Source organism: Myxocyprinus asiaticus, chromosome 26, assembly GCF_019703515.2.
Source record: "Myxocyprinus asiaticus isolate MX2 ecotype Aquarium Trade chromosome 26, UBuf_Myxa_2, whole genome shotgun sequence".
Lineage (NCBI taxonomy): Eukaryota > Metazoa > Chordata > Actinopteri > Cypriniformes > Catostomidae > Myxocyprinus > Myxocyprinus asiaticus.
The window spans coordinates 39002501-39024143 of record NC_059369.1 but is presented as its reverse complement, the minus strand read 5'-3'; the positions used below and the strand labels follow the sequence as shown (position 1 = coordinate 39024143).

Below are 21643 nucleotides of genomic sequence, written 5' to 3'. Positions count from 1 at the left end.
CAGCACAATTTATGATACTAGTGTTGTAAGACTTTACTGCTGATTTGAAATATGTTCTTTGGTCGTAACCTTGACCAACCGTTTTGGAGATTTCCGTCTTTCCCCATTCAAGTAGATAGGAGCTGCACTTGTATTCCGCTTGTTTACTTGGTGAAATAGCTGCCCGGGAGCGTTCTAAAGATGGCCACCGAGTGACCTGACTTGCTAAAAAGACATTGATCTAATTCTATCTATTCTAATGTAACGTTTTGTTTTTGTTTTTGTTTTTTTGTAAAACTTTCCTATGAGTTTACCAATTTTAAGTCAAGATACCATGTAAAAGATTTTAACAGAAAAAGTGTAGAGAGAAAAAAACAAAAAGCAAAATACTCAACATTTACAATACTTTTTTCATAACTGTTTTAACTTAAAGGTGCACTCAGTAATTATTTCACCATTAAAAAGTTTTACTCTGAAATGAACTAATTTTGAAACGTATGTATAAAATCATGACCGCTCACATGAGATGAGAACTCTAGTCATAACAGTAACCGTATAAAAGCTGTTTTATTCTTCATGAGGCAGGGGTGCCCTCATGGGGGCTGCCATTTTAGAATCACATGACCAGCTGAATACTACTCGCTTAATTGCAGGAACCGTCTTGTTATTGGACACTTTCACTCTTGGATCAATCTAATCATGGCTGATTATGAATAGTGAATTTCTACAACATCATCTGTAACTGAAAACTATTGATTTTGAATGATGCTTCATCCACACCACTAGGTGTCACTGTAAGTCCAAGATGAGACAAACAAAAAGTTACTGAGTGCACCTTTAACTCCAATTTCTTCTCCCACAAAACAAACCCCAAAAGACTGTATTTAATGTTTTAAAATAATTGAGCTGTCTACCAAATGTGTAAACCCAATTAACACAAAGCTACTTGCAATGCATTTAATGTTTAGTACATATTATGTTTGTGTACCCTAGGAATCAAACGTATGTTCTTTGCAAGGTGATACAGGAAATCTAGTTTGAGTCAAGTTTTTCCAACGCTTTTAATTTTATATTTAAAATAAATGGAAAGAACAAACAAAAAATGCAACTAATTACACATTCTTGCTTGCATATACTGTATGTTCATATATAAAAAAACAAGGACACAAACAAGATACTGAACAACTATTTATTTCTCTTGTTTGAATAAAAACTTCTGTCTGCCCGTTTGAATCCCTCTAAGAGCACATCATGTACAATTGCTTGAATTCATGAAACAAAAACTTTGCCAGTCAAATTCTTCCAGAGGACTTAGCACAAAAATCATTTGTCAACCCTGTATTACATGAAACACTCTGCACGTGTCTAGTTTGAAATCTTATACAAGGTTAGGCATAAACTTTATTACTGTATCAGGCCTGAGGTTTAATTCGACATCTCAGTCCAGTCCGATTTCAGCCACTCTGCACCAATACCTGTGACTCGATAGATTTCCCAGCATGCCCTCGTTGGAGTGATCAGCGCAGTGGCTAATCACTGCATTTAACCAGCTGCCTGTGTGTCTGAGAGATTTCTCTGCAAACCTGTAGTGCTTTTAAAAGGGAGCAGTTTAGCTAATACAAGTAGCGCTTCAAATATGAAACAAACAAGATGCCAAACTCTGGGGATATAAATGAGAAAATAAAAGTAGAACAAGCTGAAAGAGCATTTCCCCTCCAAAAATGTAGTCATAATTCAGTCTTTGGATCCCTTAAATTAAAAATATGAAGTACACCACATGACTCATAACTCAAAATAACTAAATGAACCCATTAGTACAGGAACTAGTGCTTCAGCGACATTCAAAAGGGATGGATAAGTAGGGCACACAAACTTGTCCACAATTAAAAGAGCAATAGACGGCTGGTATCTGAAATAATGCACAAACATACAAGAGATTCAAACATGAACTGGAACTACTCACAAAAGGGCTTTATGGACACTCATTTTGTATTCAGACTGGGCATCATAACATTTTACTTCAAGGCCAGAGCTATGCAATGAAACCATCTTTCTATCCAGTTAATAAGTCAATGGATTTATGCATTCAAGAGAAATACTGCAATTTTGTCCCGATTAAAGACATCGTTCACCCAAAAGGTGGGAGGTGGGGTGAACTATCCCTTTAAGACAAATCTATTCGCCTAAAATATCCTTTTATAATTCATCCAAGTCACCAGACAATTACTTTTCTGTTCCATGCTTTGGGTCCTGTGACAATATTCATCTGGTGAATGAGGATAATGAAATGACATCATCAAATTTTCATCTATGACACAGATGTGACTGTATGGAGGCGTTACGCTTCTTTAAAGTGCAAATTAATACAATTCTTGAGACATCTAATCTTGTTCTTAAAGAGTTCGGCGGATCTCTCCTGAAGATCTTGCCGTTAAACAGTGATGGGGCTCATAATTGGCCATTGATAACGGTTTGATGAGTTTTTATCAAAAAGCCCTCTTAGAAATCTATAATTGACATCTAAAGGCAAGAATAACTGGCACTCAATTCTCAAAATACATTTTCAAGACAGGACACAGAAGTCTAATCCAGCAGGGACAAACTAACATCCTGCATACAGTGGCAGAGAGGACTTCGGGACAAAACTGTTTAAAAGAGAAAGAAAAAAATACCCTTCAACAAGAGTTCATCCAGACATCGTTGAATTAATCAATACATTCAATCATAAATCGGGATGTTTCTGAGTGAGACGCTGGAGGGTGGTCTGACCTATTGTTCGATATTGATGTTGTCTGAAATGTGTACACAGTACAGAACTAAAAAGAGGCTTGTCCAGATTATATGCAGATCTCAAACTAAAAAAGTTTTTTTTTAACGTAACTAAACACTAAAGACTTAAACCATGTCAACCTACCAAATTAATAAGTAAATATCATCTATACAGATGGACAACCATCAAGCGCATGTTCCACATGTGCGAATCTAGCAGGCTCTTGGGAGATTAAATATTTATTTCGATTAGGTGGTTTCAGTTTCATTTTGGTCTGTCACAAACCTTACAGCCTCTAGACCAGTTTTTTTTTTTTTTTTTTGCTTCTGAAGACACCAGAGACTAGATCCAACAAAATAAACATAATAAAGCTATTTGACTGAGGAGCGCTCACAGTATCAGCGGGGTTCTGTTCACCACACAAAGTATTATCAAACCATTCCTGTGTTTGTTACGAAAGGAACTAAAGGTTTGATGCAAAAATACCAGATAATAATTCGATGGCATTTTATACACAAATTCTCTTTCCCCTCAAACAAAGATCAAATGTTTCCAAAAGACTTGTCATTTTTTTTTTCTTAAAAAGGAATAAGGATTAAAAAAAAACCTCAAAGCTGCGTGTCCAGCAGAAGGCAGGCCACACCTACGCTGGTGTTAAACAGAGAGAGAGAGAGAGAGAGAGTGTGAGTTCCTGTTGGTCAGGAGTCGAAACCAAAGCGTTAATCTAGATGTTGATGAGTGTAGATTCTTGGCTGTTAGGATGATCTGATCTTCAGGTTTCACTATGCTGCCACTTTGTTCTCCTTCTGAAAAGAACACAAAAAGGAAGAAATGCATTACAACATCACCACAATGAATAGGTTTTAAATATATATATAGTTCTGTGAGTAAGTATTTGCCCCATCCTGATTTCTTCGGTTTTTGTGTACATTTCATACTAAATTGTTTTATGTTAGATTTTGTTTGAATTTTGGAAACAAAGGCAATCTGAGTAAACACAAAATACAGTTTTTAAATGATAATGTTATTTATTGAAGCAAAAAAGTTATCAAATACTAACGGGGACTGTGGGAAAAAATATTTGGCCCCTTTCTTATTAAATCCCCAAATCTATATGAAGCTGCATTCATAATGGGGTTCAGCTGGACTAGACACAGCCAGGCCTGATTACTGCCAGCCCTGATCAATCAAATCAACACCTAAATAGAACTTTTTCAGCATTATGAAGTTGGCTAAAAGGTCTCACCCAGTAGCACACTATGCCAAGGACAAATTAATGAGGAAAAAGGTGATTGAAATAGCTTTGTAACCCTTCCCAGACTGATGTATTTCAAAGGCTCTGGGACTCCTAAGAACCACAGTGAGAGCCATTATCTCCAAATGGAGAAAACCTCGCACAGTAGTGAACCTTCCCAGAAGTGGCCGACCTTCCAAAATTCCTCCAAGAGCACAGCGACGAATCATCCAGGAAGTCACAAATAAGCCAAGGACAGCATCCAAGGAACAGCAGGCCTCACTTGCATCAATAAAGGTCACTGTTCATGACTCCACTATCAGAAAGACACTGGCCAAAAATAGTATCCATGGAAGAGTAGTGAAAACCACTGCTAACCCAGAAGAACATTAAGGCTCATCTGAATTTCGCCAAAACGCACCTCAATGCCAAAACACAGATGATCCTAAAAGCTTTTGGGGTCCCGTTACATCTGGCGTAAATCAAACACAGAATTCCACAAAAAGAACATCATACCAATGGTCAAGCATGATGGTGGTCATGTGATGGTGTGGGGATGTTTTGCTGCTTCAGGGCCAGGATGACTTGCAATAATTAAGGGAAACATGAATCCTGTTCTCTATCAGAAAATCCTAAAGGAGAACGTCCGGTCATCAGTCTGTGAGTTGAAGCTCAAGCGCAACTGGATTATGCAACAAGACAATGATCCAAAGTATAGGAGTAAGTCCACCTCTGAATGGCTCAAAAGAAGCAAAATTAAAGTTTTGGAGTGGCCTAGTCAAAGTCCTGACTTGACCCCGTTTGAAATGCTGTGGCAGGACCTTAAACAGGCAGTTCATGCTTGAAAACCCTCCAGTGTGACTGAACTAAAGCAGTTCTGCAAAGAAGAGTGGGCCAAAATTCCACCACAGTGTTGTGAAAGACTGATCTTCAGTTATCTGAAGCGTTTGGTTGCAGTTGTTGCTGCTAAAGGTGGCACAACCAGCTATTAAGTTTAAGGGGGCAGTTAGTTTTTCACATGGGTGATATAGGTGTTGCATAACTTTTTGGCTTTAATCAAAAAAATAAAAAAAAAAGATATATATATTTGAAAACTATATTTTGTGTTTACTCAGATTGCATTTGTTTGTTATATCTCGTTTGAAGATCTAAAACAATTTAGTATGAAAAATACACAAAAATAGAAGAAATCAGGCAAATACTTTTTCACAGCACTATATATATAAAGCAAAAAAACTATTTGAAATGGAAAATATTTGGCCTGATATTATCGGGCCGGCTTTCAAATGATGGCGAAAACAAATAAAAAACTAAGCTACAATGGGTTTTTAAAGAGTCAAGCTACAGTAAGACTGTGCGAGTATACACGATACAATGCACAATAAACAATTTTAAAGGAAGCACGCCAAAAATGCTGGATTAAATACACGTTGCTCGCTACAATCACATTTTCAAATCCTTTTAGGAGTCTTTACACAGAATTTTGAGCAGACGCACAGCAGCCTCAACTTGGCTGTGTAAAGACACAAAAGCCAGACTAAATCAAGCCTGCTCTGACCCCACTCGGCTCCTAGTATCAAAGGCAGTTCTGATGCTGCTTTGGTTTGGTGTACATGAAATGCAGCATCAGAGGGCCTTAAACTTTGTTGCTGACATGATAGAGCACATATTTTATAGTTTCATATTTAAAAGTATACTTTCATATTTTTATATCCACAATTTTAAAACATTAATCTCATCAAATTATTTATGCATTTGTAACTGCTGTGTAAACAAAATTTTAAAAGAAATTGTTTTAGTCCGACTGAAATCGAACTTTTAAAGTGCATATAATCATACTGTCAAACATGTATCAAGTATATCTAAGATTTACAATTGATCAATAACAGGGATAAGAGAAGAAGTACTAACCCTGTATTCAAAATCAGAGAACTCTCGCCCTCCTCTGCCACCTCTGAAACCACCCCTGAATCCGGCTCCGCCCCCACGGGAGGGCATGAACGAGCCCCTGCTGGCTGCACGCCCGCGACCACCACGGAAGCCCATGCCACCACCTCTGCCCCGGAAACCTCCACGTCCACGATTATGACGCAGTGGAATACCGAAAGTCTCTGCATTCATTCTCCTCTCCTCCGCCCAGGTGTGCCTTCGCTCTCTAAACGAGAGGATAAAGATAGAAGTGTGCAATTCTTCAAAGTGCCGTTTTTTTAAGTGGAAGACATTCCAGAATAATACTAGTAATACAAGGCGATTTGAACCATGAACATAATCAGCAAGTTAATACTGAACATTAAATAAAATCAACTAAAGAGACTGTACCTCCCAGGAGCACCTCCAGATTTCTCCTTTCTAGAAGGGACAGAAGAGTGCTTTTATTTTCTGATTTCACAAATTCTACTGTATATTGAAAGACGGTGTTACTGATGGTGTTTTTACTTGGTTTGTGGAACAAAATTAGTTCTGAGTAGAGGTTTACCGATAGTGGATTTTGCCAATACCGATAACTAAGGTGGTGGAAAGGCCGATAACCAATTAATTGGCAGATAGCTTTTAAAATCGATTCATAGAGTGTTCAAAACATTCTTAGTCTTTCCTTACTATGAAGGGCAAAGACATAGAGGCTACAAGAGTCAAAAATGAATGAAATCCCAGGTGCAGTTTATTGTTCAGCCAAAATTCCAATAAGAAAAAAATGAAGAGTTGGTGCATAACGTGGGACTTTTAAATAAATACAAGCCCAGAACACACGAGGGACTCTTATTTTGAAATGGACACTTGGCTTCATTACAATGCTCTATTTTTAAGTGTTTACCAAATTAAGCTGTTATATCCTATATATTTCACCAGATGAGGTTTAATGAGAAATATGTAAGGGATAATGTACAGTCAGCCGGTTGTTATCGCAAAATAAACCCTGACGCAAAGCAGTTTATTTTGCGATAACTACTGGCAGACTGTACATTATCCCACTTATTACACGGCTACTAACCAAATACATGAACATAAAATACTGATTTACGTTGAAATTTTGTAATTACGTGACAAGAAAGAAATCACTGAACAGCTGAAATCAACCTCCGGTTTGCGTCAGAGTTCTGTTGATGTTTATTTTATAATTAATGAAATCCTGACAGCTCATTGCGTATCTTACTACAAAACTACTTGCCAAATAAAAAAATAAATGCACATGAAATTTAGATTTGAGTTTAAATGATTTTATTAGCTTACTTGTAGAGAACGCACCGTGACCCGAGAAGCAGGAAACATGGCTCGCAAATACCCGGATGACCGATCTGATACGTGGAGGTGCAGTTGTTACTGAAAAATATCAGACAGCTAGATGGCGCTATTGACCAATCAGAATAGAGTATTCCAGATAGCCGTGTAATAAGGTTTATTATTATTCATAAGATATGAAGTTGGAGATATGATGCATGTGTTGATGGGGCACAGTGATTGATTTATTTGACATCTGCCACTGTTAAAGAACAGAAGAATCCTCCTGTGTCGGCCACAGAGTAACACAGAGAAATAATAATAATAATAAAAAACTACTGGCATAGATTTTTGCCAATAAACGATAGTTCCCAAAAGCAACTATTGGTACCGATTGATCAGTAAAACCAATATATCGGTTCAACTCTAGCTCTGAGCCCACTTTTGGGCCCAAGGACAGTGTGAATACCAAACGAACTGGATTCGTTTCACTCACTTCACTTCGCCTATGTAAAGCACTTTAACGCGAAAACACTTCCAAATGAGTGCGACACAACACGATAATTGGTCGTTAATCTGCAGTTTGTTCTGAACAGTCGTGACATGTGACAAGACTTTTTTGTTGTATCTTGATAGCCCCACACAAATTTGCTCTCATTGGTCTGAAATCCTACTCCATATTGCTGCATATTAAACATCAAATGTGTTCTGATTGACTATATGTTCAGCATTTTCCAGTGAGGAAAGAAAAAAAATACTTGTGTCACACATTAGCTCAATTAACAATTCTGTGTGGTAAAAAACATTAGTGGAGGAGCTCAGATTTCACCTAGAGCCATCACAAGAGATGTTGTCGAAGAAGGACTTGGTTTTGTCATAGTAACAGTTGGGTCCCAGTGGATCTTCCTCATCAGCATTGCCTTCACTGTTCTGAGTTTCCACACCTGAATCGGTCTTCTCCTCTCCATTCAGGGTCTTCTCCAATTTCTCACCCTTCTCATCTGTAGCACACAGTAACATTATAACACTCCCTACTGATATTAAACATATCTCTGTCAGTACAGAGCAACAGCTTTGTAAATGAGTGGATTATTTACAGATTAATTCAATTAAAGACAACGTGAAATCAAGGTGGACCGCATTACCTTCTTTATGTTATTAGACCATAGACATTTACATAGTCATATTTCCAAAACAAATAAATCATACATTATTTTGCTCACATAAAATTAAGCTTATTTTTTGTACCAATCGGATTTTAGGCACTGAGAATATATTCCAGAAAATGAAGCACAATTTCCCCATAAATTTGAATGACTGTAATGAATACTACATCATGGTAGTATTTGCTGTACTGCATTTTAAAAAAACCCGACTGTACTACAGTGATGAGAATCTAATGAAAAGTATCTCTGAGTGTAATGAGAACAAAAAACAAAAACAAAAAATCTCCATTAAAACATCTGCACTGTAGTAATAAGAATTTCGGTGGGACAATAAGCCTATATGTAATAAAAATAATACAAAAAATTATTAAATGTTCCCAGAAATCAGCTTAATTTCCTCTATGCAAATTACAATGTACACAATTAATCAGAACACGTTATTCTAACGAAAAAAATCTTTTGCTTTCATAATCTCTAAAAATATTAATAAGCATCAACTTGAAACGCAATTATATAACAATTTTTTTTTTCCATTGACATAACCCATATTTTGCATACATAACCAATAATATCCCACTATACATTATTTTGTAATACTCTGAGGGTACGTTTACACGACAACGATGTACTAAATATGGGAACGTTTTTCCTTTGTATTTTGAAAAGTTTCGCGTACAGACGACAACGTTGTCAAAACGATCCCCGTTCACACGGATCCGCGAAAATGACTAAAAACGCTGTATTATGCATGCCAGGCCAGTAGTTGGCGATGTCACTTTGTAAAGAAACACTACGCGCCTGCGCACATAAGCATTCTTCCACAGAGCGATGAATACAAACAATGAAGATGGCGATCGCTGGTCGTAGTAGTGATTCAGTAAATCTACACTCTACATTTTAAGCATCAATACACTCAAAATCTTGAGCAGCACAAACACAGTCCTGTAGTCCGCCATTGTAGTTTTGAAGTACTCGCGCGCATGCCTATAGACTGAACTCTCAAGATTATTCAATAAACTCTGCTCATTTTTACCATCACTTCGTCTCCTGCCTTCTTCTGTATTCCCCCTGCTGACTCTTGGGCTGGTAGGAGAGTAAGTTAACATAACAAGCTGTTGATGTTGACTGGTTTTGGATATCAGACAGAACTCTGATATATGGACATCTTCTGACAGAGAGAGAGGTCTTGTGTACACTGGATCTAACATGCATTTTCACTGCCTCATGTTTTCATATTCTAAGCATATCATTGAATACTGTACATGGCATCACATCTCTGTCTATAGGCTATATACATAAACGGTGGGTGAATGAATTGCAGGGTAAAGATACATCAAATAAAATTAAGTAAATAAATACAATTTAAAATACAAATAACTTTTTCCCATCTGAATCCATATATTAATTTCAAGATTTTCAAATTGCAGGTTCTGCCTACTGTACAATGTTCACACTCCATACAAAACACTCCAAATGAATAAATTGTTCATTGTTGTTATTTGCACAGACACCAGTATTCATATTGATAATTATACATCTCAAATTGATGCCTATCAATCCATCATTCTTTATATAACACGTAATACGCGTGTGCATGACGTCACTGTTTTCACAAATTCGCGCTTTTGTACATTTACAAGGAAACGATAACGGCATCGTTTTCAAAAACGTGCACTTTGAAACCTGTTTTCAAAAGTTTGCGTTTTCAGGCCCCAAAACGCCGTTGTCGTGTAAACGAACAGCCAAAACGCATTAAAAGTTTTCCGTTTTTAGTTGAAAACGTTGTCGTGTAAACGGCCCGATTCACTTTTGAAATTAAATATTGTGACACAGCCAATATGGTAAAATCATGAAACCCTGCAGATAGTGTAAACACAAGAAAATGTTCAGTCTAGACACGTTTTTTTCCCCGTTTAGATTGGGAAATGAACTTGGGTTGCTGATGTAATAAAAATTGACATGAGTATTTGTGAGACCACTCTCTGTTCATTTAAAAGCACAATCCAGAAATAATACTAGCCAAACGATGAAGAGGGGTCGGCACTCCTAAGAACATGTAATATTACATGCTTATTCATTGTTGGTGCCAGACGGGCTGGTTTGAGTATTTCTGTAACGGCTGATCTCCTGGGATTTTCAACACAACAGTCTCTAGAATTTACCCCGAATGGTGCCAAAAACAAAAAACATCCAGTGAGCGGCAGTTCTGCAGATGGAAACGCCTTGTTGATGAGAGAGGTCAACAAAGAATGGCCAGACTGGTTTGAACTGACAAAGTCTACAGTAACTCAGATAACCATTCTGTACAATTGTGGTGAGAAGAATATAATCTCAGAATGCTATTCTGAGATGTGGGTTGGTGCTATTTTGGCAGCACGAGGGGGACCTACACAACCCTTTTACAAAATTCACGCGGGTCACATTTTTAGGCCTAGGAATTCTGGATTAATCCAGAAGAATCACATCCCTGACTACCATATCTTGCAAAACATGATCAGGAATTTATTTGCGACGTTTTGGTCACACGACCTTCATCAGGCATACATAAAACACCAAAAACATTTTTAAACAAGTTTAAAATACATCATTAACAAACAACATTTGCATCATGCAATTGTTACAAACATCGCAAATAAATTCCTGATCGTGTTTTACAAGCTATGGTAGCGTGTGGGATTTTTTCTTTTTGTCCTGATAATATCTTTTTCTTATGGCTCCTGTATTATAAATTGGTTGTATTTTTTCCTCATTTGTTAAGTTGCTAAATAAATAAATGTCAGTTTTTAAATGTATTGCGTATGCTGTTTCATGTTGTCTTTAAACCCTTGAAAAGCATAACAGAAGTATTCACTGTTTGGTTTGGGTTGATTAAAAAAAAAGGCTGTGAATGACACCTTTAATCTTGAGTTTGCTCTGGAACTCGCGGTCGATCTCCTCCTTATTGAACTGGGCGTTGGCACTCTCGAAGTCAAAGTCCTTCTCAAATTTCATTGGTCCATCTCTGCGGCCATTAAACCTGCCCCTTCCACGCTGACCGCCGCCTCCGCCCCCACTGCCCCGTCCCTTCCTCATCGAAGGAGCACCACCTGGACAGAGAAACAACAGTTTTCATACATCAACTTCATAGCCCCATTCATGATAATGTAACCAAAGACCAACAAGCAGAAGATATACCAGGCAGGTGTTTTAAAGTGGCTCACCTCCAGACTGCCGTTTGTTTGAGTCTTTGTTATCAGGCCTGTTTGTGTCCGATTCTGGGCAAAGTAATTCCCGGGTGACCTTCTGAACATCAGACGCTGAAGATGAAAAAAGATATTGCAATTAATGTCTGCAGTATACAGAGAAAATAATCACTTGACCTTATCTGTGTATTAAACTTTTAAGGTAATGTTAATAATTTGATAGTTCAGACTAAAATATTATTAGATGAGCCACGGTAGAAGCCGCTGTTTTTTTTAATTCCAGCTTCCGTGTGTGTGAGTGTGTTACAGAAAAACTGCCCATCAGCTCTGGTTCTCACCCTTGTTTAGCTCCAGGTTTTCAGCAGGTTTCTGAGCACTGAGCGCGGGTCGAGGTGCTCCAGGACACCTCTGACTCACTGAACCTGCTGCAGTTGCAGGGGGAGCGACACTGGCTGTCTGAACCGCATGCTCCAGGGTCGGGGTTTTCTTTAGGGGCTCCAGAGACGGGCTCGAACGACCTGCAGCAGAGGGCACAATCTGGTTTTAAGACTCACAAATCAACAAAAACGCCACCATGATGTGGAGCTAAATGAGAGAAAACAATGTAGCTTAGTATCATTTAATGCTGTAAACATCAACTGAAGACAACATGAAACATCATTTGCAACACATTTAAGTCCTGTGACGTCACACATTTCCCCCACCCACTCAGCCATGAATTCATCAACAAAAAATAAAAGTTGTTTAAAAGGGAGAGAAAATCACTAGATATGATGAAAGATTATGAAAAAATTTTGGCTTGAGAATAAAGTGCACTGAAGAGTTATGCACAATAAGACCACAGATATGTATTAAGAAAGAAAGGGGTCAATTTACATTTCAATGTACATCAACAGTGAAGCTATACTGCAAACTGACAGACCAGAGAAGAGTGACTCTTACAAAACTGTGCTTTGCCAAGTCAAATTCACTGCACAGCAATGACATCTGCTGTACCCTGTTTAACACAATAAAGCCACACGTTAGCACTGGTTCTCATTACCTTCGACTTCGTGACTCAGCGAGTGAGGTAAAGCAGTGCTCTGGGACAGAGGGGCAGTACTGCTTCTCTCGCTACTGAACGCAGGACCTGAGCTGCTTCCTGTTAGGGGAGGAAGTGCACAACCTTAAGTGTGGGCTTTAACATGACACTGCGAGAAAAACCCATCCAGACCGACACTAACTGTAGCATTATATACAGCAGTTTTATTATAACCAGAAAAACATTCAAATATTCATATATTTTTCTGGTTTACAGTTGTTCCTGGTGCATACTGTGTGCAATTTAAAATAAAGTTGTGCGATTCAATGTAAATATTTAGTGCACTTTTAAATGCAACAACTGCTCTGGTCAAATCATTGAAGCACAAATGCGCAATTGATAATTGTGTATATTATAAACTATATTTACACACTTTTAATTGTTTTTTTTACCATTATAAATGTTTTGTTATGCAGCCAGTGTTGTATCAAACATTATTGTACCCCAGTTTCCAACCAAGGATATACTGAATGTTCCAGGTTCAATACAAGTTAAGATCAATGAACAGCATTTGTGACAATGTTGATTACCACAAAAAAAATGACTGACTCTTGTTTATATACATATGTATGTATGTGTGTGTGTGTGTGTATAGATGTGTGTGTGTATATATATATATATATATATATATATATATATATATATATATATATATATGCGCGCACGCACACACACACACACACACACACACACACACTGGCAGCCAAAATTTTGGAATAATGTACAGATTTTGCTGTTTCGGAAGGAAATTGGTATTTTAATTCACCAAAGTGGCATTCAACTGATCATAAAGTATAGTCAGGACATTACTGATGTAAAAAACAGCACCATCACTATTTGAAAAAAGTAATTTTTGATCAAATCTAGACAGGCCCCATTTCCAGCAGCCATCACTCCAACACCTTATCCTTGAGTAATCATGCTAAATTGCTAATTTGGTACTAGAAAATCACTTGTCATTATATCAAACACAGCTGAAAGCTATTTGGTTCATTAAATGAAGCTTAACATTGTCTTTGTGTTTGTTTTTGAGTTGCCACAGTATGCAATAGACTGGTCAATCATTGTTTTGAGGAATGAAGGCTATACAATGCTTGAAATTGACAAAGATTTCATACAAAGGTGTACACTACAGTCTTCAAAGACAAAGGACAACTGGCTCTAACAAGGACAGAAAGAGATGTGGAAGGCCAGATGTACAACTAAACAAGAGGATAAGTTCATCAGAGTCTCTAGTTTGAGAAATAGACACCTCACATGTCCTCAGCTGACAGCTTCATTGAATTCTACCCGCTCAACACCAGTTTCATGTACAACAGTAAAGAGGAGACTCAGGAAACAGAAATACAAAAAGAAAATGTTAGAGTGGGCAAAGTAACACAGACATTGGACAACAGATAATTGGAAAAGAGTGTTCTGGATCTTAACCCCATTGAGCTTTTGTGGGATCAGCTAGACTTTAAGGTGCGTGAGAAGTGCCCGACAGGACAGCCGCATCTATTGCAAGTGCTACAGGAAGTGTGGGGTGAAATGTCACCTGAGTATCTGGACAAACTGACAGCTAGAATGCCAAGGATCTGCAAAGCTGTCATTGCTGCACGTGGAGGATTTTTTTTATGAGAACTCTTTGAAGGAGTTTAAGAAGTTCTGAACATTTTTGTCAAATTGTAATAGTAATTTTTCACGTTATTAATGTCCTGACTATACATTGTGATCAGTTGAATGCCACTTTGGTGAATAAAAATACCAATTTCTTTCCCTTAGAGCAAACACTGTACATTATTCCAAACTTTTGGCATTCATATACATACATATATATACACACTACCGGTCAAAAGTTTTGAAACACTTGACTGAAATGTTTCTCATGATCTAAAAATCTTTTGATCTGAAGGTGTATGCTTAAATGTTTGAAATTAGTTTTGTAGACAAAAATATAATTGTGCCACCATATTAATTTATTTAATTATAAAACTAAAATTTAATTGATGACTTGGACCGAATAATAAAAAAAGCAGCCAATAAGAGCCCAACATATAGATGGGAACTCCTTCAATACTGTTTAAAAAGCATCCCAGGGTGATACCTCAAGAAGTTGGTTGAGAAAATGTCAAGAGTACATGTCTGCAAATTCTAGGCAAAGTGTGACTACTTTGAAGATGCTAAAATATAACACAGTTTTGATTTATTTTGGATTTTGTTTAGTCACAACATAATTCCCATAGTTCCATTTATGTTATTCCATAGATTTGATGACTTCACTAATATTCTAAAATGTGAAAAAAAAAAAAAAAAAATAATAAATAAATATATATATATAAATATATATAATAAAGAATAATTGTTTCAAAACCATTGACCGGTAGTGTATATACACATACAGATATATACATATATATATATATATATATATATATATAAACACAAACTGCAGTTACGTTAAAGGGATAGTTCACCCAAAAATGACAATTCCATCTTCATTTACTCACTCATGCCATCACAGATGTGTATGACTTTCTTCTTCTGCTGAACACAAATGAAGATTTTTAGAAGAATATTTCAGCTCTGTATGTCCATACAAAATGGGTGAGTAAAATATAAGAGTTTTCATTGTTGGGTGAACTATTCCAAAAATGTATTTTGACTTGTCCCTCCTTTTCTTTAAAAAAAAAAAAAAGCAAAAATCTGGGTTACAGTGAGGCAATTTTAATGGAAGTGAATGGGGCCACTCCATAAACATTAAAATACACACAAGGCGTAAACATAATACTTGTTAACATGATTTTAGTGAGATAAAATCACTTACTAACCTTATCAGTGTACAGTTATATCCAATTTTACAACTTTGTTGCCATGATGACGCTATGGCAGTAAACCCTGCAAGTAATTTTATCACACTAAAATCATTAGAACAGAGATTTTATCACAACAAATTCATCAGAATACATATACTGATTACATCTTGTGGCTATCCTTTTGAAATGGAGTTTGACTCAATGTTTATGGACTGGCCTCATTCACTTCTATTGCAAATGCTTTGCTGTAACTGTGATTTTATTTTTTATAAATAAGGGTAGAGTTAAAATACTTTTTTGTGGTAATCAACATTTTGCTACAAATGCTGTCAGTTGAGCTTAACTTGTTTTGAACCTGTAACGTTCCTTTGTTAAAAGTACCTATTTATTTATAAATAATTTTTCATGCACACAGTCCCAATTTGGTAGTAATACTGTAAGCAGTTATGTTACTGTTTGTCTCCCAAGTCATCGGAAATGTGGGACAGTATTTGGACCTCTGTCACAACCGACTCTGGCACCAGCACAACTTCAGTAAAAAAAAAGTGGTAAATGTGGCTTGCCGTCATCTCAGCTTGCACTGAAGTACAACAACTTGCGAGTATGTCAAATAATTTCTCTTCTCCTTGATGCACACGGTTATTCTGGCCCTACAGTTCATCATGTTTGCTTTCAATATTCTAGACTACAATAGTGAGTAAAAACATACCACCAGCGACTGCTGCTCCGAACGCCTGGGGTACCAGTGGACTGGAGCTGAACTGGCTGTACGGGGCCACAGGGGCTCGACTGAAGGGGGTGTACGACTGAAAGGAAGGAGCCGCAGGGCCAGTGGTGGATGCGAGAGAGGACTATACACAAACACATGAACAGTACAAGTCAACATTCACTTTGCTTTATGATTGTTGGGCTTTCATAGTAAAAACTGAATGTTTAATACAATGTGCACGGCTCACCTGCACGATGGCCGGGTCCTGAGGAAGATTACAGGTGGGTTTGGGTGGCTCGCACACAGTCAGATCTTTGATGTCGCTTCCTCGAAATATGATGTACTCAAAGATGTCATCTCGAGGGGGGATGGGTCTGTCTGTGGGGCGATCCTCAGTGCCAAACGATTTGACTAAAAAGATTTAGGGAAAGAGAGATAATATTACAAGAGAACAAAACATGCAATGTTGTCAAATACATCAATTACTCGAATGTAAAACTTAAAAGCAAACATACATGAGAGGATAGCACTGGCAGACCGACTGCAATGCATATAGCAGAGAAGTCTGCACAAGTTCAATGCTGAACTAAGCATCAGTAACTCTTGCAGAGAGCGGACTGCATTTACGGTAACTGCAATTTAATTTAAGTGCTGCTCCATTTATTAAGTGCATATGTGTATATATAGTGGGGGTATATGTGTGAATATATATTTAAATATGCAGCAGAGCTACAGTGTTGTTTTCAGTGTTGATGATGGTATTTAAATTCCCTCATATCTGATCTGTGTATATGTGCATTGGCTGTATATGTATGAGTATATATAGTGAGTGTGCGCAATTTGATTTGCCTTTCACCAGAGCTACAGTGTTGTTCTCAATGTTTACAGTACAACTGCAAGTATATATAATGTGTGTATATATAATTTGATGTACCTTTCGCCAGGGCTACATCTCAGTTCTCAGTGTTTGTTTATACTGAACGTATATATGCGAGCAAGTTTAGTGTGCATACATATATTTCTATTTACCTTTCGCCAGAGCTACAGTGCTGTTCTCAGTGTCGATGGTGTATAAAACTCCCTCATATCGGATCTCGGCCTTTGAGATCAGGCTGATCTTGCTGCCGATATAAGGCGTCCCTCCGCTCATCTTTGCGCTTTAAATCAGTCCTTCGGGGTTGCTCGACTGCTCTTCTCACGCTCTCTTTAGATTCGCTTGGTCTGACGGCTGTTTTGGGTTCTTTTGTGTGCTTTTTTTCTCAGTGTGCGTTTAACTCGACATGGCCGTGCTCATTCTCCTTCGCACTGAACAGATGCATGCTGGGACACGCGACCCCCCCCCCCCCTCGCCTCAAGTATCGCGAGAACTCGCGGGGTTTGAGCGTGACTCCCGTTACGTAAGAGGGAATATGTCTTTCAATTTGTTTGGAATTTTGAAAATAAATAAAAGGGAGTTTTTTTTTAATTTTAAGAAGCACAAAATGTATTTACTTAAATGCTAGAAGATAATAAAATCGTCCAAATCGCACACGCCGCCGTTATGCATGTGTAATGAAGCAATTCATGTGTGATAACGGAAATATGATAGGTCTATTTCAGTCTCAGCACACTGCATATGAGTGACAAAGAGTTTTTACTGTTAAACACATTCAAATCTATCACATCCACAGATGCCATGCAAAACTGTCATAAATGCTTTAGCCCCCACCCAACCAACGTACTTTTTCTCTTTTTCAGCCTCTTAAAAGTATTTTAATGTAGAATATAGCTTTATGTATTTATGCATAACAATGAGAATATTCTTGAAACCGAGGGAAGAATTTTACACCCGGAGACATAAAGTTATTTAAGTACTTAATATACAGTATATCTATCTATCTATCTATCTATCTATCTATCTATCTATCTATCTATCTATCTATCTATCTATCTATCTAACTATGTAGCTATCTAACATAGCTACAGAAGTTTGGAAAGTAAATTGATTTGTTGATTTAAATGATTTTTATATATTTATACATTATATTGACTGTATATTTATACATTGATATGTATATATGAACAAATCATTTCACTTTCCAAACTTCTGTAGCTATTTTTGTTTTATTTACATTTTCTTGAACTGAAGGATAAATCCTTCATCAAGTGACATTTACTTAATTTCTAAAAAACATTTTCTTTCTTTCTTTCTTTCTTTCCCCCTCTGACGTCACACCCATTCCCACAATGCCATAGTAACACGACTGCGCACTCGCGCTCGTGGACGCGCACCAGCAGAAGCCAGACATCCCATCACACAGAGCGAATATGGCGGGCGCCTCCGACCCTCTGGAAGACATGCTCTTCTCCGAGGTGGACGAAAAAGCCGTGAGCGACCTAGTGGGCTCCCTGGAGTCTCAGCTGGTGGGCCAGAACGATGCGGCCACTGCACAGCCCGAAAACACTCACCCGGGCTGCGCAAACACACACCCGGGCATCGCAAAGCAGCAGGCGGGAGGAAGAGCGCAGCTGCCAGCCAGTGTAGACAGTCCATCAGAACCAACACAACAACAACAACAACCACAGCAGCAGCAGCACGGGCGTAAAGCTGCGGGCAACTCGGATTCTCTCCTGAAAGAAGCCAGTAAGGATAAACAAACGAAAGCCCTGGAGAAGGAGAACACCCTGAGATCACATGGCAACATCGTTATCATAACCACAGCATCTGATGGGGCACCGCCGGGAAACAAAGGTGAGAGCCAGAGGGACACCCGTAAGAAACACCCGGTTAATACGCGCTCCCTGAGGGGCGCAGCATCACCCAGTCTCAATGGCAACGGAGGAGCCGCAGCATCAGCAGCAGCATCACCTACTACATCCAACTCTCCTCCTGGTACCGTAACCACCGCCGTGACCCTGCCGTTCCCGAACAGCACGACTTTCACCGTGTCTAGTAACCCGCAGTCGATCGCGCTGGACCGCGGAACGCCCACCATCGCGCTGCAGCGACTCCCGCGTCACATCATCGCCAGCATCGCGCAGAACGGCAACGGCACCTCCGTGTCCGCGCTGGTCCAGCAGGCAGCCCGGATAGGAGAGGCGGACGCGCAGGTAAACCACAGTAAGCCCGCAGACGTGAAACCAGCGGTGAATTCGGTGTCCAGTCCCGCGACGACTTCGGTGACTTCTTCTCCTGTCAAACCCGCAGTCAGTGTCAGTGCGGCTCCAGTGAGCCCGGTGATAAGACCCGTGCAGACGCAAACGCAGACACGTCCCGCTACACCTGCGCAACAGAGGGTCGTCACGCCGCAGCTGATTGTCAGACCACCACAACAACAAACTACTATTCAGCTGCCACCTGGATTCACCATCCCACCAGGTAAAAATGTGCACCAATGATCTACTAATGTCTGATGTAAAGTGTCTGTCAAAAGTTTGGACACACCAACTTAAAGGTGCATCCATGTATGTTGGACTCTTGTTGGCTGCTTATCTGTTCTAAGTTAATAAATAATAATAATAATAAAAAAAAGTTACATTTTTAGTTTTGAAAATAGTTGTATAGGCACAGTTTATAGTTGTCTACATATTTCAAGCATATAAGCATAAGACTTTATCAAATTATCAATAAGATAATGAGAAACATACATTAAGTCCAGTGTTTCTGAACTTTTTATTAATAGTGTAAACTCTTAAAAGACGCTTTTACAAAAAATATCAGGGTTGCACAGGCTAATGAGTTCTCAACCAGGGGGCTGGGCCCAAACTTCCAACTTCCTCCGCAAACTTCCAAGGGGGGTGCAAGATGACAACATTTTTCATAAAATTTTATTAAAGTAATCTAACTTAATCAAAATGCTGAGAAACGTCTAAAAAGTCAAGATACTGTATAGGCCTACATATTTCTCAATCCCAAACCACTTTTGACCGCAATGCAGAAACTGTGCATGGCAAACATAATGGAGGAACAGCTGTTTGTAAAGCATACAATGCAAGTGAATGGTGGCCAGAACTTAAATGCTCGAAAAAAGCACATAAAGGCAGCATAAAAGTAATCCGTACGACTCCATTGGAAAAATCTATATCTTTAGAAGCAATATAATAGGTGTGGGTGAGAAACAGATCAATATTTAAGTCCTGTTTTACTATAAATGCCCACTTTCACTTTCACATTCGTCTTTTTTGTTTTTTGTTTTTGGCGATTCACATTCTTCGTGCATATTGCCACCCACTGGGCAGGGAGTTTATAGTAAAAAAAGACTTAAAAATTGATCTGTTTCTCACCCACACCTATTACACTATATGGCCAAAAGTTTGTGGACACCATATGTGCTTGATGAACATTTGATTTCAAAACGTTAGGCATCAATGTGCCCCTTTGCTGTAATAACAGCTTCCACTATTTTGGGAAGGCTTTCCACTATACTGTATGTAGTAACATGGCTGCAGGAATTTGCTCTCATTCAGACACAAGGATGTCAGTGAGGTCAGGAACTGATGTTGGTCGATGGTGCCCGACTTACAGTTGCTGTTCCAGTTCACCCCAAAAGTGATCAATGGGGTTCAGGTCTGGGCTTTGTGCAGGCCAGTCAATTTCTTCCACGCCAGACACAGTAAAGCATTTCTTTATGGACCTCACTTTGTTCACAGGGGCATTGTCATGCTGGAACAGAAAAGGGCTATCCCCAAACAGTTGCCACGAATTTGGAAGCACACAAAGCCCAAGCCATTACACAAAGAAATATTAAGATTTTTCTTTACTGGATTTAATGGAGTAACCAAATTCGTTAATTAGAAGGGAGTGTCCACAAACTTTCGGCCATATAGTGTATATCGCTTCTGAAGACATGGATTAAACCACAGGAGTCTTGTGGATTACTTTTATACTGAGTCTGATTATTGCCTTGGACAATGCAGTGCCTTGGAGTCAAAAACGTTAAGAACCACTTGCATAGGAGAAGATTTATAAGTTCCACCAAGAGGTTTTTAGACTTTCTGAGACTTTAAAAACTGCACTGTAAACCCCTAAAAGTTCAATACGCTTCAGAGAATTTGAGTAAATGTATTGCCTTAAATTAATTAAGTGATCGAGCAAATAATCATGGGGGTCACCAATGCTGTGATGAGTGGAGTGTGTGGTAAAGGGATAGTTCACCCAAAAATGAAAATTCTCAAATTATTTACTCACCCTCATGATATCCCAGGTGTGTATGACTTTCTTTCTTAACCAGAACACATTTGAAGAAAAATAGAAAAATGTCTTAGCTCAGTAGGTCCTTAAAATGCAAGTAAGTGGAGATTTCTCTTTTGAAGGTCCAAAAATCACAGACAGTCAGCATCAATGTCATCCATACGACACCAGCTGTTAAATTAATGTCTCCTAAAGCGACACGATCACTTTTTGGTGTGTGTGACGTAATCGCATTGGCATTTGAAGAACAAAAGCTGTTTACAAATGAGGAGGAATGCTGTACAGTAGCTTGGTGGGTTTTAGTTTAGATCTGTATTTATCTGTTTCTTTACTCACAATGG

The 21643-nt window shown here is 38.5% G+C and overlaps 2 protein-coding genes across 4 annotated transcripts in view; one reads left to right on the top strand and one right to left on the bottom strand.

Moving 5' to 3' along the window:
- Positions 1 to 1154: 1154 nt before the first annotated feature.
- Positions 1155 to 17449, bottom strand: LOC127416604 (protein LSM14 homolog A-like). Its single transcript, XM_051656034.1, has 11 exons — positions 17162 to 17449; positions 16380 to 16543; positions 16133 to 16274; positions 12590 to 12688; positions 11886 to 12065; positions 11566 to 11661; positions 11260 to 11451; positions 8029 to 8200; positions 6303 to 6332; positions 5895 to 6138; positions 1155 to 3555 (listed from the first exon to the last, which is right to left on the bottom strand). The coding sequence occupies exons 1-11, from the start codon at positions 17280 to 17282 to the stop codon at positions 3532 to 3534; spliced, it is 1464 nt and encodes a 487-aa protein (XP_051511994.1). The 5' UTR covers positions 17283 to 17449; the 3' UTR covers positions 1155 to 3531.
- Positions 17450 to 18398: 949 nt separating this feature from the next.
- The window catches only part of LOC127416587 (transcription initiation factor TFIID subunit 4-like), a 128326-nt gene continuing 125081 nt past the window's right edge, over positions 18399 to 21643 (top strand). For all 3 annotated transcript variants that reach the window (XM_051656007.1, XM_051656005.1, XM_051656004.1), the window contains exon 1: positions 18399 to 19490. In XM_051656007.1, the coding sequence (XP_051511967.1) occupies positions 18440 to 19490 (1051 nt within the window). In that variant the 5' untranslated portion in view covers positions 18399 to 18439. The remainder of the gene's footprint in view (positions 19491 to 21643) is intronic.